Consider the following 18,091-nt stretch of genomic DNA (forward strand, 5'->3'; position numbering starts at 1 on the left):
CCTGGGCACTGTCCCTTAGTTCTTCAGCTCAGGGCTAGCACCCTACCACTTAAGCCACAACACCACTTCTGGCTTTTTCTGCTTTTGTGGTGCTGAGGAATGAAACCCAGGGTCTCATGCATGCTGGGAGGCAGTTTTACAGTGCAAGGATGCTCCTATACCTCCTCCCCTGGCCTTTTCACTGATTGACAGATGGCTGCTGCATGTACTATGCCAGATCCTTTCATTGGTTGAATGGCATCCAGGGAATTATGGGAAGAAGCAGCATTTGAGGAAGAGTCTGAGACACTATGGGAACAAGAAGCACCATGATGGACCACATGTTATTTCCATGTGTTATATCCACCCTTTTCATCCCTATCCACCAAACAATTCCTCTTCCTTTTTTAAGAATAATATTTGTGCTTTAATGTTTTAATTAGAATAGTTTTATTAAATATTTAAGTTTTTATTTTTATCCTTAAGTAGTTGTACAAATGAGTTGCCATTCAACAAAGTAGATTAGGAATTTAATGTATCTTGATCAATATCACCCCATACAATTCTCCCCCATCCTGCCCAACCCTAACCCTTCCCTCAATTGTGTTAATTTTGTAGACTACGCATTGAATGTGCATTATGACAATTCACCTTTCTTTCCCTCACTTTGGGTATTAAATATGTGATTTTAAGATGGCTGGTATCAGAACTGGAAGTACTGCTTAAGTGGTAGAATACTAACCTTTTGCAAAAAAGCTAGGGCACTAGGTGTCAATAGATCACACCTGTAATCCTAACTACTCAGGAAGCTGAGGTCTGAGTATTACAGTTTGAAGCCAGCCTGGACAGGAAAAGCCATGAGACTCTTTTCCCCAATGAACCACCAAAAAGCCAAAAGTGAAGCTGTGGTTCAAGTGGTAGAACAATAAGCCTTGAGCAAAAAAACCTCAGTGACGGTGCCTTGGTTGAGAGTTCAAGTCCCAGGACTGGAACCAAAAAAAGGGCCAAGCAAGAGCACAAGGCCCTGAATTCAAGCCCCAGTAAAAGACACACACACACACACACACACACACACACACACACACACACACACACACACTCAAAGAGAAGCATTACTCAGAGATTAGGAGAGTTTAACTCATACTTTGAGTTATCTGCTCAGAGATTGGTGACTCTCTTGTTTCTCAGCAATACATAATGATAATGATAAATGATACTACAAATCCAACTCTAAATGAGTTCAAATATAGGAAGATTTATAAGGACAACATTTGGCACATGACAATTGCTACATAGCTCTTGGCATTGTTAACCTAATTGTTGCTATTGTTGGTGTGGCAAGGATGTATTAGTGATTGGCAAATCTCATTCATGAAGAGAAGAGTTTTAAGCCAAGAATCTTCATCAAAGTTTAGAGTTTGAAAAGAGAGACCGTACAGGAGCTGGACAAATGAATGGTTTGAATGTTTGTGAATAAGTAGAGGATCACTGGGTCATGAAAATCAAGAGAGGAGAGGGCAGTAATTAAATTGTTAGTGGACTGTTTTCTTTCATTGCTTTTAATTCAGACTGGCAAGGACAGAAGTCTGTATGCATTCTGCTATTAACAAACTTGGAAATGAAAGAAAATGGTAGGTTGATGGAAGGGAAGACAATTAAGGTAAAGTCTATCCCAGTAACCTTCTAAGTTGTGTGTATGTGGAGGGGGGAGGGGCTTGAATTCTAGGTCTCATGCTCTTGCTTAAGCCTTTTGGCTCAAAGCTGGCACTATATGACTTGAGCCATTGAGGACTGCAATTCAAAGCCAATCCAGGCAGGAAAGACCATGAGACTCTTACCTCCAATTAGCCAACAAAAGGCCAGAGTGGAGCATAGCTTAAATGATAATTAACCTTGAGCAGAAAAAGCTCAGGGACAGTACACAAACCCTGAGTTCAAGTCCCAGGACAGACAGACAGACAGACAGACAGACAGACACACACACACACACACACACACACACACACAAACACACACAAATTCTAACAAAGCATATGGAAAAACTATAATGATAGCACACTGAGATGAACATTGAATCCCCATAACTGAATAAGAAGAAAGCAAACTTAGGAAGTACATGGATAAAGCTATATAAAGTAATACACTATCTGTCAAGGTAAAACTGAGATAGAATAAATGGGAAAACAGGTAGACATGATATAAATTTAAGTACTCAGATTTTTTTTGAACTTTTAGAGCCAGAAGCAAAGCAATAATTTAAAATCTAATAGTAATAACTTATCTAACATCAGCTGAGTTCATAATGTCCACTAGATACTGTAATGCTATTTTACATGGAGCATCTCCTAAAATCATAACAACCTTAAATGAGAAACCATTCAGCACTGCTCATCAGTACAGAAAGAGGGCCATCATTCCTCCAGCCAGATTACTAGATTTGTGATAGGCAGATACAACACACATTCACTTCTGTCTTTCTGTGCCTAACTTATTTCTTCCACACACTTAGTGTCAGTAAATAGTTCTGCAATTAAATTCAGCCCCACTTTTTTGTGTCTGTACTGAGGTTTGAACTCAGGGCCTGGGAACCATCCCCTGAGCTTTTTTGTACTCAACCACTTTATGCCATTCTACCACTTGAGCTTTTGGGTGGCTCATTGGAGATGAGTCTCATAAACTTTCCTACCCAAGCTGGCTTCCATGCTTCTCACTCCTCAGATTTCAGCCTCCTGTATAGCTAAGATTACAGGTGTGAGCCACCAGTGCCTGGCTTCAATTTAGCCCATTCTACAATATATTCACACCATACACAGAATCACTTTTAACATTAGGCACAAGTGACTCACACATCACAGGCAATTACATTATAAAGTTCAGTTTAAATTGAATTTTTAAAAGTAATCTCTCTGGAGGCTACTGTAATTAATTCATAGCATTTATCAAACCATACTGAAACACAAGAAATCACTTTCACAGATTATATTGAATATTTTTTCTTTCATTAAAACAATAACCCTAAGAATTCCTTAAATTTTCACCTGTATATTTCTCTTTTTTCTGGTTTTTTTTCTCTCTTTGGCTGGTTCTAAAGACTGAATTTAGGGCTTCATGCTCTCACTTGACTTGTTTGCTCACATTGATCCTCTTACCACTTGAGCCATATCTCCAGCCTGGCTTTTTGCTGGTGAATTGCCTATCAAGTCTTTCGGACTTTTCTACCTAAATTGGCTCTGAACTGTGATTCTCCAGATCCTAGCTTCTGGGGCATCTAGGATTATAAGATGAAGCCTCCAGGACCTAGTTTTCACTCAAAGAACTAATTCATTTTTATTTCAGATGTCCAAATTACCTTAATTCCATCAATATGTTTCATATCAGACAAGGAACTACACTATCTTTTTTCATAGTTGCTTATAATTTTTTTTAATTTTTTATTGTGAACATACTGTACAGAGGGGCTACAATTACATGGGCAAGATAATGAGTACATTTCCTATCAAGCATTGTAGCCTCCTCCTTTGTTTACCCTTCACATCCCTTCCCAGCCTCCCCCTGCCCCTCATCCAATCCCCCCCCCACCAAAGTTGTAAAATTCGTTTTCGACATGACAACTTGTACTTCTCATTGCTGCAATGGGTCCACCTGTATCCTTATTTAAACAACTTGTTTTTCCCCTTCCCCTCCACAAATTATACCGACATCAAATACAGTGAAAGCAAGGGTTATACTGTGGGGGAGGGACATACAAAGCAACAAAGAAATAATCTTATAAATGCGTTAGAAACAAATGCATGAAAGAAAAAAAACATTTATATACATATCTAAGGGTTCATTTTCCTAACATCACCTTATCTGACCTTTTCTCATTGACTCATACATATACTGGATATTGCAAATAAGGGAAACCATGGGGCCTATGTTTCTTTGGGCTTGGCTTACTTCACTTAATATAATTTTTTCCAAGCCTTTCCATTTCTTAACAAATGGGGCAATGTCATTCTTCCTGATGGAGGCATAGAATTCCATTGTGTATATATACCACATTTTCTTGATCCATTCATGTACTGAGGGGCATCTGGGTTGGTTCCATATCTTAGCTATGGTAAATAATGCTGCAATAAACATAGTTGTGCTGGTAGCTTTAGTGTGGTCTTGTTTGTAAACATTTGGGGCTTATGATTTACTGATACTCTGGTTATGATGAATATTGCATCTATACATAGATTTGTCAGTGCCTGAAGATTGGAAGGAAACCATGTCATGGGTTCTCTTTGAAGAGAGAAATAAAAACAAGTACAAAAAACTAACAAAGACTTTCATGCTCTACCTCATATACCTGGGTGGGCTGAAATTTATACCATGGAACCATACAAGAGAGACCAACAGAAAGAAAAGACAGCAAAAACAACAGCCCACATCCCTGCTCCCTCATGGGTTTATCAACTCATATAGGCCGGGCACCAGTGGCTCATACGTGTAATCCTAGCTACTCAGGAGGCAGAAATATGAAGATTGAAGATTGAAGGCAGCCCTGGAAGACAAATCTGATTGACAAATAAGAAGCCAGAAGAGGCGCTATGGCCTTGAATTAAAAAGCCAAGCAAGAGCTGGAGGCCCGGAGTTCAAGTAGTTCTAGTACTAGCACACATGGGCACTGACACACACACACACACACACACACACACACACACACACACACACACTATACAATGGCTATGCACACACCTAGCTCTTGCTCTTTAGCTGTCAAGATCAAGCAAACTCAAGTAGATTAATGTTAATAGCAATCAAAAAAAGCTTGGTAAGTCTGTAGTTGGTGGTAGATATATCTCTGCCAGATTTAGCTTACTACTGGACTCCTCAAGGCCCGTAGTCCTGTTGTAATTTTATGTTCTAATCATGTGACTTTCTACTACCACACTGAAGAGAAGGAAGAAACATTAAAATACTTACCCTGGCTCCTTAATATAATATTCTGGTTAACATATAAAGATAGTAAATCTAATCAACATACCCTGTTCAAAGCCGATAAGACCAGCTTATAAATATCATTCCTGAAAGACTGTTTCTTAACCATATTTAGTTTACGCTGAAATTCATCTCTAGAAACATCTGGCATGCCTAAATACAAAAATAAATAAGTTAATACATGGCATATATACTTTTCTCATAAATGTTTAAGCTAAACAACTTGTCACTCAAAGGAATAAAGTTGACACCTAAGGAAAACCAAAAGGGATTTATTGTTACTGAAGTTTTATTACATTCTACAAACAAAATTGAAAGAGTCATCATAATATTTGCAAGCAAAAATACATGTAAACCATGTCTCAAAAGTGAACTGACAATTACAAATCATGATTCAGTTTTTTTTAAATATGATTAATGATCATTTTTCAAAGTACCAGAAGTTTAAAAAAGATAGAACAAAAGCTGTCCTCAAAAAAGACACTTTTCTTCCCCTTCCTTTCTTCCTTCCTTCATTTCTTCCTGCCTTCCTTCCTTTTGTATGTGCCCTGGTACTGGGGTTTGAAGTCAGGACCTGGACACTGTCCTATAGCTTTGTTGCTCAAATCTTTTAGTCTACCACTTGAGCCACAACTCTACTTCCAGCTTTGTGCTGGTTACCTGGAGTAAGAGTCTGACAGACTTGGCTGCCCTGCCTAGCTTTGAACAACAATCCTCAGATCTCAGCCCTCTGAAAACTCCTCTGAGCTTGAAAACTCCTCTAGACCTTATACAAGACAGTTCTTTGTACCCTTAATCTTAAATATCACAATTACTGGGGCTGGGAAGGTGGCTCGGTGGTAGAGCACTTGCCTTGCATGCCTGAGGCCCTGGGTTTGATTCCTCAGCACCACATAAGCAAAAAGAAAAAAGCTGGAAGTGGTGCTGTGGCTCATGTGGTAGAGCGCTCGCCTTGAGCTGAAGAGCTGAGGGACAGCGCCCAGGCCCAGAGTTCAGGCCCCAACCAGACCCCCCCCCCCAAAAAAAAAAAATATATATATATATATATCGCAATTACTCCTGTGAACGAATTAGTTGAGAGTTCACCAATATTCTCATCGTTGTTTATACATTTATGCATAACATCCCTGTTCACAATTCCTGGTGATTATGGACTTGTCTATCTAACTCTAAACTCTTGTAATACCTTACTTTCAGTCCTGCTTCAAATCCTAACAGTACCACAGGGTTCACAATGTAAAGGGCACTTAATAAACATATTGAAAGAACAATTAAACGGGCTTTGAAGGACAAATAAGGTAGGAGGTAAAAGGGAAAGAGCAGAAACCTATGAGGTTAATAAGTATCAGTTACAGTGGCTAAAAACTAACTTCAAAGTAAAGGAAGGATAGAGATGAAGTGACAGAAATTAGAAAAATAATAATAAATTCAGGCAGGTGGGGAGAAAACCTTGGACTTAAACTTGGATGATAACAAACAGAAAACATATATTAAGCTGGGAGCTGCTGGCTCAAAAATAATAGTTTCCTATAGATGGTGGAGAGCTAAGAAAGCTGGTGGATGGTATGAATGTAATGAAAGTAATTCATTTGCATGTATGAAATTAGAACAATGAAAACTCTTGAAATTGTTTTAAGAAAGGAGAGGGAGCGGGAGAAGAGTGACAGAGGAGCTAAAGTTGATTGGGATATGTTATTTGTGTTTAAATGTTACGATGAAACAGGGCTGGTGGCTCACGCCTGTAATCCTAGCTCTGAAGGCTGAGATCTGAGGATCATTGTTCGAAGCCAGCTCAAGCAGCGAAGTCCCTAAGACTCTCAACCTCCAACTAACCACCAAAAAGCTGGGAGCTCAAGCGGAAGAGCTAGCCTTGAACAGAAAAAGCCCAGACACAGTTCAAACCCCTGAGTTCAAGTACCAGTACTGGCACCAAAAAAATACAGTTACAATGAAATCCATATGCAGAACTAATATATGCAACTAATATATGCTAACTTTAAAAAAGAGAGAAAAAACAATCATTTAAGTTTTGCCTAGGAAGTTAGTATCTCACCAAAAGGTCAAACTCCATTAAGACTACTACCTCGGGGCTGGGAAGGTCGCTCAGTGGTAGAGCGCTTGCCTTGCATGCATGAGGCCCTGGGTTTGATTCCTCAGCACCACATAAGCAGAAAAAAAAAAAGCCGGAAGTGGTGCTATGGCTCAAGTGGTAGAGCGCTAGCCTTGAGCTGAAGAGCTGAGGGACAGGCCCAGAGTTCAGGCCCCACAGCTGGACCCAAAAAAAAGACTACTACCTCTTCCTGACATCAATTCTGGAACTTACCAGGCACTATGAAGTGCACAATAGCCCGAAGAGCCTCCAGCTGCACGGACAATGATGTCTGATGGTTTTTCATAATTGTTATTATCTTGGGGACCACTACTGCCATGGTATCCAGGGACATGTTACTGCAGATATAAAATCCACATGATTGTGATATGAGATTATACTGAAAAAATGTCTATCTTCAAATTCAGTATGCTTTTCTTTACATTCTTAGAGATAGGCTTGAAATAATATTGTACTTGATTCAATACCATGAGTCTCTATTACCTTCCTTCAAAAAGATGATTGAGCATCTTACATCCACTTTCAGCCACTTCCGGAGAATGTATGTGTTTCTGCATTAACTCCAAAACATTCAGGTATATTCCTTTTGACAGCAGGATTTTTCTAAAATTAACTACAGAATATTTTAAGGTTATTTGTTGAAATGAAAACACATTCTAATACTATTTATTTATCTATCTATTTATTGTGCCAGTACTGAGGTTTGAACTCATAGCTGGGCACTCTCCCTGAGCTTTTGCTCAAGGGTAGTGCTCTGCCATTTAAGTCACAGCTCCACTTTTGGCTCTTTGGTAGTTCATTGGAGATAAGAGTCTCACAAACTTCTCTACCCAGGCTGGCTTCAAATCACAATCCTCAGATCACAGGCTCTTGAGTGGCGTAAGCCACCAACACCCAACTATATTCTGATAATTTCACAATAACTGTGGAACATTAAGGTAGTCTAAGTTCACTGTCCACTTAAATATCATTAACATCTAATTCTTGAAAACATATACTATGCTCTATTTTTTCATATTTATCAATTCCTCAAATTTTGATTTTAATTTTTTATTGTAGTATAGACTTATTCCAGTAAAATCAATATATTCCCAGTCTAATTTTTTTTCTTTTCCTTTTCCTCTACCATTGGAGCCACAACTCCACTTCCCATTTTTTTGTAGTTAATTGGAGATAAGAGTCTCATAGACTTTTCTACTAGGGGTGGCTTCAAACCGCAATTCTCAGATCTCAGCCTCCTGAGGACCTAGGATTACAGGTGTGAGCCGCCAACGCCCTGCTTTGTTTTGATTTGTTTTGTTTTTCAGAACAAAGTTGCTTAAATAATGTTCTCCAAAATAAGAATGAATGTTACCAGATACATTGAAGGAATAAGTGGGGTTGGGAGAGGTGAGGGAAAAAAGTAGAAGGGATGTCATTGATCAAGGTACTAATAAATTGACATGAAACCCCTTTAGACAACTACTTAAAGATAATAAAATAATAATAATAATAATATAAAGAATGAAGCTTAAATTTCATTCTTATAAAACCTCACAAAATGATCATACCCTAAATGTACCAGGCAGTGGTGAGCCAGGAGTAGTCATGAGTATATGTATAGACTTCTCACACTCCCCAGTGCTGACAAGAGAAAGGCCTGAGCTGGAACTAGGCTGGGTCATTTCAGACTACTTGGTGCTTTTTCCCCTGGGGACTGGGCAAACATATCATTTCTATGAATGTCCTCATTTGCAGAGGGATAGAAAGGACCAATATAATGCATAATTGCAAAATAGAGTAAACATTGATTTTACATTTCGTGGAGAAAAATAGCTTTATTTTAACAATAAGTGTGATATAACAGAGACCCTCTCTGTAGGAAACTTCCTTCACTAAATACAATTGATTGCCTTAGAAGTTTCATAGATCGATTGTCTTGAAGCTGCCATAAAAATACCAATCCCAACATTATACACAACAATTCAACATTCTAAAAGTAACAAAAAGAGGACACTCAGAAAGCTTTGCATTTGTGTGTGTGTGTGTTTAAAGGTTGTCAATATTAAGAAGATAAGAACAGCTGGAGATGTGCTCGGGGGTAAGTACATGACACGTACATGGCCTTGGATTCTATCTCCAGTATTAAGGCAAATAAATGAATAAAAATTCAAAGTAAATAAAACATTCTGCCCAAATTGGAAAACTCATACATTCTAAAAGGTATGACATAATAAGATATAATAAAGCTGGGCACTGGTGTCTCACACTTGTAATCTTAGCTACTCAGGAGGCTAAGATCTGAGGATCATGGTTCAAAGCCAACCCCCTAGGAAAGTCCATGAGATTCATAGCTTCAATTAACCAGCAAAAAGCTAGTAGTGGAGCTATAGTTCAAATGGTGGAGCATCAGCTTTGAGCAAAAAAAGCTAAGGTAGAATGGACAGGCCCCAAGTTCAAGTACTGGCTTGCACACACACACACACACACACACACACACACACACACACACACATACACACACACACACACACACATACACACACACAGAGAATGTATTTTTAGTTAGTTATTTTGTTTGATTGGGTAGGAGGTTGCCATAACTTTCACAAATTAGCTAGAGTTTACTCAAGGAGATATTTTAGAAGATAGAAGTTATCCTTGCTGGGCACTTGTGGTTCACACATGTAATCCTAATCAAGAGGCTGAGATCTAAAGATCATGGTTCAAAGACAGCTCAGACAGGAAAGTCTTATCTCAAACTAACCAGTAGAAAGCCAGAAGTGAAGGTATAGCTCAAGTAGTGGTGTACTAGCCTTAAGCAAAACACCCAAGTGAGAATATGAGGCACTGAGTGCAAGTCTACAATAAATAAGAAGATAATAGGATAAAATAAGACCAGTGGTTCTCAAACTTCATAATGAATCTCAATCATCTGGAGGACCAACTCCAGGGTTTAGGATTCAGTAGATCTGTATGAGCCCTAGAATTTACATTTTGAGACAGTTTCGGGCAATACTGCTGGTCCAGCGACCACATCTGAAGAACTGCCATGCTGCACATTAACTTATGTGTAACTCAAAACATGCAAACACTAGACCTGGGCCAGAGATTTCACCATGAAATTACTTTAGCATTTACAGAACATTTTCTATGGCAGATCATTTGCCAGCTACCCAGGAAAACTCGTGACCTTACACATTCTGGTTTAGCAGAACATCTGCTTTAAAAGGCAAACAGAAGTCAGACATGATGGCATAAACCTGTATTCCCAGCTACTTAAGGTGGTAGGGGCAAAAGGACCAAGAGTTTGAGGCCAATATGGAAAGAGTTAGCAAGACTCAATCCCAAAAGCAAAATACAATTGGGTGCTGGCAGCTCATATCTGTAATCCTACCTACTCAGGCAGTCCAAAGGATTGCAGTTCAAAGATAGCACATGCAAAAATTATACAAGACTCTCCAAAATGACTAGCAAACTGCTGGACTGGAGACATAGCTCAAATGGTAGTATGTTAGCCAAGCACATTTCATGTCCTGAGTTTAAACGCTGGTACTAAGCTGGATGCCAACGTCTCACACTGTAATCCTAGATACACGAGAGGCTGAGTCCTGGAGGATCAAGATTTGAAGCCAGCTGAGGCAGAAAAGTCCTCAAAACCCCATTTCCAATTAACCACAAAAGCCAGATTGTGATGCAAGTTGGTAGAGTGCTAGGTGTGTGCAAACATGCCAAGCAGGAGCTGGAGACCCTGAGTTATGGTCCTGATACCAGCACACACTCGTGCATGACACACACACATGTGCATACACAGAACAAAATACAAACAAAAGTAGCCTTTTTGTGGGTAGGAAGTGAAGCTCAAATAGGATAGTGTCAGGCCTTGGGTTTAATCTCCAGTCTCTCTCTCTCTCTCTCTCTCTCTCTCTCTCTCACACACACACACACACACACACACACACTAGCACAGTAGACAAGAAACAAAATGCATTATCTATAGTGGTCAACCTACCAGTAATCTTTAGTGGCTGGAGAGTCACAATTTCTGCTCCACTGACTAGCCCCTAACCTATCAAGTCCTCTTTCCTTCCTTCATTTTTTTGCTTAGCTAAGTGTACTCTGCTGTAATCTCATTATCTCACTTTCACACCAGAGAAGTTAAAATTCCATGAGCCTAGGAGTTATTCTTCACTGTCATGTTTCCAGTGCCAAAGAAACTGTCTAGCATATGAAAGGAATTCAGTAGATAGGAATTCAATTAAGTGAGGAAAAACAGCACACAACATGTTTCAGTCTTGGTTTTGAAATGTGTGTGGTTACACAAACTTGGCTTTTCTTGTTTTATTTTAATGTATCTCTTATTTATTTATGCCAGTCCTGGGGCTTGAACTCATCATGGTCTGGATACTGTCCCTTCGTTTTTTGCTCAAGGCTGGGGTTCTACTACTTGAACCACAACTCTACTTCTGGCTTTTTAGTGGTTGAATAGGCATAAAATTCTCCTAGATTTGTCTGTCCTGATCTTGAGATCTCAGCCTCTTGAGTAGCTAGGATTACAGGCGTGAACCACTTAGCACCCTGCTTGTTTTGTTTTGCCAGGCACCTGATAGGTAGCCCTGACTGGCCTTCAAGTCTCAGGAGAACTGCTTTCACCTCCTGGGTGCTGGGGCTACAGGCTTGTACCTCAGTTCTTCTGGCTCCCTCCCAATCCAGTCATTTTTCTAAATCATACTTTAAAGAAAATCGATCCGGGCTGGCACACCCAAAGCTACATGAGTCTGTCAACGAGAAGTTGCCCGAGGGTGGAGATGAACAAGCTACTCAAGTTCTTAATATTCTACTAAAGCAAACTGCAAAGGTTAACACAGAAGGATCTGAGGACAGTTCATCTAGCAGGTAGCCAGGGATGGGGCAAGAAACTAGAAAGTTCAAAGGATTAATTCCCAACCAGAACATCAATCTGGATGTCACTAACTCAGACACCAGAATAAGAAGATCATCAAAAGGAATTTCCACTTGGTGAAGAATTACAACACTAATAAGCCACTCTGTCTCTACTTTAAGGAGCCTGACCCAGAATTAGCCAAGTCCAAGCCCTCATTTTCTGGACTGAAATCTCTTGTAGGCTTCTTTAACCACATGGTAGAAATATAGGAGATTTAAGAATAGCAATTCATAGCTACTCAGGTGTTTGAGACATGAGGATCACAGTTCAAAGCCAACCTGGGGTAGGAAAGTCTGTGAGACTCTTATCTCCAACTAACCATACAAAATCTGCAAGTGGAGCTATAATTCCAGTGGTAGAAACACTAGCCTTGAGCAAAAGGAGTTCAGGGGCAGCATTGAGGCCCAGAGTTTAAACCCCAGAACTGGGGAAAAAAATAATAGCAATTCAGCCAGGCATTAGTGGCTCATGCCTATAATCCTTGCTATTCAGGAAGCTGAGATCTGAGGATTGCAGTTTGAAGCCAGCTGAGGCAGGAAAACTCCATGATATTCTTACCTCCAATTAGCCAGCAAAAAAAGCCAGAAGTGGAGTTGTGGCTCAAGTGTACAGCCTTGAGTTAAAAACCTAAAGGGCAGGGCCTGGGCCCTGTGTTCAAGGCCCAATACCCACACAAAATTAAAGAAAATGAAAACAAAGTAAAATAGAACAGTAATTGCCTTTCATCCCCTCCCACTGTGGTTCATTATCCAAGAAGAAAGCCCTGACTATCCCTCAGGGTTCTTTCCATCAGAGAGACAATATAAGAACGGAGGGAAAGGAAAAAAGACAGCTTTGCTTTTGACTTAATCTAAATCACAGTTTAAAGAATCATGCATAAGGTGAATTTACTCATGTTCTCTACTAAGGGCTGAGGCTTCTACTGCTCCATGTCTCTGATGAATTTTTCAGTGTTTTGTCTGTTTTTCTCCCTCTAAAATTATCCTGCAAGAGCTGCCAGGTCCCGATGTCAGTAGGATGAGTTTTCTCTCAAGGTTTGCTGGCAGTATTTCCTGTTTCCGGAGACAGGAATCTAGAGCAGACTCAGCCATGATCTGCACCTGGGTGAGGCTTCCAAAAGTCACTGAGCCATTTGTCTCTCATTTTGCACTGAATCATGAAAGCTGGTAAGAATTATATGCAAAGGATTGTTTCCAAGAAAAATGGTTAGCATAAATATTGGACAAGTTTACCAGATTGGAAATTGGTGAATATCTTTACCACCCAGTCACATATCTATAAAATTATAAACAAGAAAAAATATGAAAAGGAAAATGGAAGAAAAAAAGCAATCCATTAGTGCTTATTATAGATTTTTAAAAATGCAATTGGATCCTAGCCCAAAATCTATCAACAGAGAGTAATTCATAAAATAGGTTCTAGGCATGCACAGGAAAACTACATGACTAACTATGATGTGAGACTATAGATTATCAACATCAAATAGAAAAATATAAAATGTACTTACAAAAGGGCATAGTTTGCTCCAATTTGTGCTATACATAAAATATATGTCATGTGTGAGTGAGCACTTCATGGACATCCAAACAAGTGTGCATATTGACATCCAAACAAGTGTGCATATTTATTTTATGCATATTTTTTATTATTCTTATCAATCTATTGTTTTATTATTCTTATTCTTTTTTATTTCTTTTTTTATTCACTTTTAAGGGGTCACTGTTTGAACTCAGGGCCTTGCACTCATGTGATAGACTCCTTACTTACCATTTTGTTCCAAGAGAGTTGACAATGCAGTTGCAGACGCCTGGAAGACTTCCTTGGCGCAAGAATGCATCAGCATAGCAAGCATCACTTCCCTGTGAGCTGGAAACCTCCGCAAAGAGTAATGTTTAATAATTACTTCCGGGTTCTCACATCAGCTAAGAACTCTAACTCAAATAAGGCCAGAGGAACAGTATCTGAGGTCACTTACAGTAATGGCAGATAAAGCTTTCTACATTTAAAAATTAGAATCAAATCTGTTAAATATCAATAAATAAATATGTCCCTTTCTTTAAAATATGATAAGGGAGAAGGCTCAATAGCTCATAGCACACTTGCAAGGATTTACAAGAAGGAAATTGACAAAGGGAGGAAGTTGGTCTCCTTTTTGTAATGGAAATAGGACAGAAAAAATTAAAAATAGGGGACTGGGAAGGTGGCTCAGTGGTAGAGCACTTGCCTTGCATGCCTGAGGCCCTGGGTTCGATTCCTCAGCACCACATAAACAAAAAGAAAAAAGCCGGAAGTGGCGCTGTGGCTCAAGTGGTAGAGGGCTAGCCTTGAGCTGAAGAGCTAAGGGACAGCGCCCAGGCCCAGAGTTCAGGCCCCATGACTGGATCCAAAAAAAATTTAAAAAAAAAAAAAATTAAAAATAGTTCCAAAGCACAATAGGTTTCAAAGATGTTGAACATAAATATACCTTCTTATAGAAATAACATATAATACTATATTATCTATTACATCTTATTATATATTGCCTATTATATATTTCATATATTATGTATTACATATCTAGTAATGTATATTATAATACATATTATCGTGTACAATATAATATATTGTGTTACATATGTATATCATATACTATACCTTATCACATATTATATACTACATATTATATCATATATAAGATATGTATCATGTATATATGGTATATTACATGTATATTATATGCTAAATGTAATAAATATATATGTGTATATTGATAAGTAATAAGGAATTTATGTGTTATGGACTAAAATGTATAAACTACATCATGAATCTGCTTTACCCTCAGTTCTTTGTGTTGATTTGTTTTTTTCAGGTATTTTTGTTGTTGTTGTTGTTTTCTGACACAGAGTCTCCCTATGGAGCCTAGACTGACCTCAAGATCTTCCTCCCTCAGCCTCCTGAGTACAGGGATTACAGGCCCATACAACCACATCTAACTTTTAACTCAAGTTTGTTCAACGTGGGATTATTTGAATATTGGCTTAATATTGTTGTTAAAATAATTACTGTTTCTTCTCACACTTGGAATGTTTCATTAAACAGCATCAGTGCCATTAATTCCCTCTTTATTGGTAGTAGGTCATGATGCAAATAGGCTTTCAGGATTTTTTTTTTTTTTTTTTTTGTCGGTCGTGGGGCTTGAACTCTGGGCCTGGGCACTGTCCCTCAGCTCTTCAGCTCAAGGCGAGCGCTCTACCACTTGAGCTACAGCGCCACTTCCTCAGGATTTTTTTTCTGAAGAATCTTACTATTTTTAAGTTTCCAAAGAGGTTTGTTCATATTTCAAAAACTCATTGCTACCCCAGTGCAAAGAAGCCCAATGTACAAGCAGCTCGGTATGAGCAGAGGCTCATGGGTAGAAAGGAACCCAACATGACTTGGGTCTTGGCCTTGTTATGACATGCATGATGGGAAAGAGCGGCAGCCTTCCAATGCCACCCAGGGTCTGCAGCTGAAAGCCTCCTCCACAAGCCACTGCTTCTCGCAGCAGTCCTAAGGAACAACAGGGCAACACCGCCAGATGTCATTTCTGCCATGTGGCTAGACATTAGAAAATGGTATGGTAGCTCTGAGTCTTTTATCACTGGAGATGCATCACTATGCCATTTTTACATAAGCTAGATAACTAGAAGATTCTTATTCCAGCAAAAACTACTGAGCAACTTCTGGCAATTCAGACGCCACCACTTTATCTAATTATGCAAGCCAATTAGATGCAAACACTGTATACCAGCACATAATATGCAGCAACACTTAAGACAATAAGTGTCTATGTCAAAAATGGTTCTTACAGCAAGCATAGATGGGTGCTAGTGGCTCACAGCTATAATCTCAGCTATTCCAGAGATCAGCAGGGTCATATTTCAAGCTAGTCCAGGCAAAATTTCATGAGAACCCCATCTCAACCTCAACCATTATCAGAGCATGGTAGTAGATATCTATCATCCCAGCTACTCTATGAAGTGTAAACAGGAGAGGATCAAAGTTCAAGTAAGCCTGGGCAAAAAGTAAGACCTCTTTCAAAAATAGTCAGGGCAAAAAAAAACTGGAGGTGTGGCTCAGCAGTTAGAGTAGAGCTATACCTAAACCCAGCACCCTAAATTCAAATCCCAGTGCCACCCAAACCAAAATATATTTCCAACAATAACAGTTTGTATGTATTTTTTTAGTTTGTATGTATTAATTGAAAAATATATTTGAAATTTTCTGTGTGTGTGTGTGTGTGAAATTTTCTGTGTGTGTGTGTGTGTGTGTGTGTGTGTGTGTGTGTGTGTATGCGCACGCGCACACACCAGTACTAGAGCTTGAACTGAAGGTCAGCATTCTTAGCACTTGAATAACAGCTCCACTTCTGGCTTTTTAATATGAGTCTCACAGCCTTTCCTGCCCAAGCTAGGTTCAAACTGAGATCTGCAGATCTCAGTTTCTTGAATAGCTAGGATTATAGACATGAACTACCAGTATGCAGCTCAACGGAAATTTTCTATGGTATAAAATTACAAGTACTAACTGGCCATCTTCATCTCCAATCTTCTTGTGTAAACCATTTTGGTACATGAGAAGATTGTTTAATGCCCAACATGCAGCCTCCTGGAAAGGAAAAAAAAAGAAGGAAAAAAGAGGAAACTTAACACAACAATATGAATTATTTACAAACATAATTCTGAGTAATTATAATATTTATGAGTGTCCAACCTGCACATGTTTATTCTTTCTGTGCCATGTTAAAGCTCTATAGCAGGCTTCTAACCAGAACAGTTTTTCTTGTTCTTCCACCTCCTCCTCCTTCTCACTCTCCGGAGTCTCATTCTTTTCCTCTAAGTCTTGATTTAAGAAAATGGTCTCAGCTGGAAATAAATTTAAAAAATAAATATATATTATGCATTTTATATGTATATAATTTACTGAAAGCTTAAATAAGACCTCTGTGTGTGTGTGCAGAGGGGCTTGAACTCAGAACCTGGGTACTGTCCCAAGGCTGGTGCTCTACTACTTGAACCATGGCTCCTCTTTTGACATTTTTGGTGATTAACTGGAGATAAGACTGTCACAGACTTTCCTAGTCAAACTGGCTTCAAATCATGATCCTCTTATCTCAGCCTCCTGAATAACTAGGATTACAGGTGTGAGCCATTAGCTCATATTTTTGAAAGGTTATCCATGGAGTGAGGTGGCATTTATGTAATGATCTTGATTAATCATAATTTGTAATATATTTCACACCACTGAATATTACCATTTACATGGGTGTAAATAAATAATGGAATGAGGAAGAGATTAGCTAGTTTATGACCAAGTCAAGCCAAAACCTATATGAACTAAAATGCTTATACTTTTTAGTTCCTTTGTAAGTCCCCTCTACCAGAAAAAAAATGTTGCATTACATTATAGTGTAGGTGTTTCATCCTTCCTTCTCTCCATAGGACCCTCTTGTTTTAATGTGAGCATTCAATATCCATTGTGCCTATAAGAATTCTCCTCTTGGGCTGGGAAGGTGCTCAGTGGTAGAGCGCTTGCCTTGCATGCCTGAGGCCCTGGGTTCGATTCCTCAGCACCACATAAGCAAAAAGAAAAAAGCCAGAAGTGGCACTGTGGCTCAAGTGGTAGAGTGCTAGCCTTGAGCTGAAGAGCTGAGGGACAGCGGCCAGGCCCAGAGTTCAAGCCCCACGACCGGACCCAAAAAAAAAAAAAAAAGAATTCTCCTCTTAAGACTAACATCAACTCTCAGTAGGTGAATGGATCAAGAAAACGTGTGTGTGCATTTATAAGATTATTTCTTTGTTGCTTTGTATGTCCCTTCCCCATGGTATAACCCCTGCTTTCACTGTATTTGAGGTTGGTATAATTTGTGGAGGGGAAGGGAAAAAACAAATTGTTTAAATAGGGATACAGGTGGATCCATTGCAACAATGAAATGTACAAGTCGTTATGTGGAAAAACGAACTTTACAACTTTGGTGGGGGGAGAGGAGGATTGGGTGGAGGGGGCAAGGGAGGATGGGAAGGGATGGGAAGGGGAAAGAAAGGAGGAGGCTACAATGCTTGATAAGAAATGTACTCATTATCTTGTGCATG

General features: G+C 39.2%; 1 protein-coding gene and 1 long non-coding RNA gene across 5 annotated transcripts in view; one reads left to right on the forward strand and one right to left on the reverse strand.

Moving 5' to 3' along the window:
• Lrrk2 (leucine rich repeat kinase 2) overlaps positions 1 to 18,091 on the reverse strand; it is a 126,652-nt gene that overhangs the window by 79,229 nt on the left and 29,332 nt on the right. For 3 of the 4 annotated variants that reach the window (XM_042677545.1, XM_042677544.1, XM_042677547.1), the window contains 6 exons: positions 16,713 to 16,864; positions 16,528 to 16,607; positions 13,749 to 13,855; positions 7,541 to 7,670; positions 7,271 to 7,395; positions 4,994 to 5,100 (listed from right to left, as the gene is read on the reverse strand). In XM_042677545.1, the coding sequence (XP_042533479.1) occupies positions 4,994 to 5,100; positions 7,271 to 7,395; positions 7,541 to 7,670; positions 13,749 to 13,855; positions 16,528 to 16,607; positions 16,713 to 16,864 (701 nt within the window). The remainder of the gene's footprint in view (positions 1 to 4,993; positions 5,101 to 7,270; positions 7,396 to 7,540; positions 7,671 to 13,748; positions 13,856 to 16,527; positions 16,608 to 16,712; positions 16,865 to 18,091) is intronic. The other variant, XM_042677546.1, reaches the window with a different exon arrangement.
• Positions 1,009 to 7,317, forward strand: LOC122106252. Its single transcript, XR_006147137.1, has 3 exons — positions 1,009 to 1,019; positions 1,913 to 1,917; positions 7,234 to 7,317. It is a non-coding gene; the product is annotated as an uncharacterized LOC122106252 (long non-coding RNA).

This window comes from Dipodomys spectabilis, unplaced genomic scaffold, assembly GCF_019054845.1.
Source record: "Dipodomys spectabilis isolate Male_0828 unplaced genomic scaffold, ASM1905484v1 ptg000039l, whole genome shotgun sequence".
NCBI lineage: Eukaryota > Metazoa > Chordata > Mammalia > Rodentia > Heteromyidae > Dipodomys > Dipodomys spectabilis.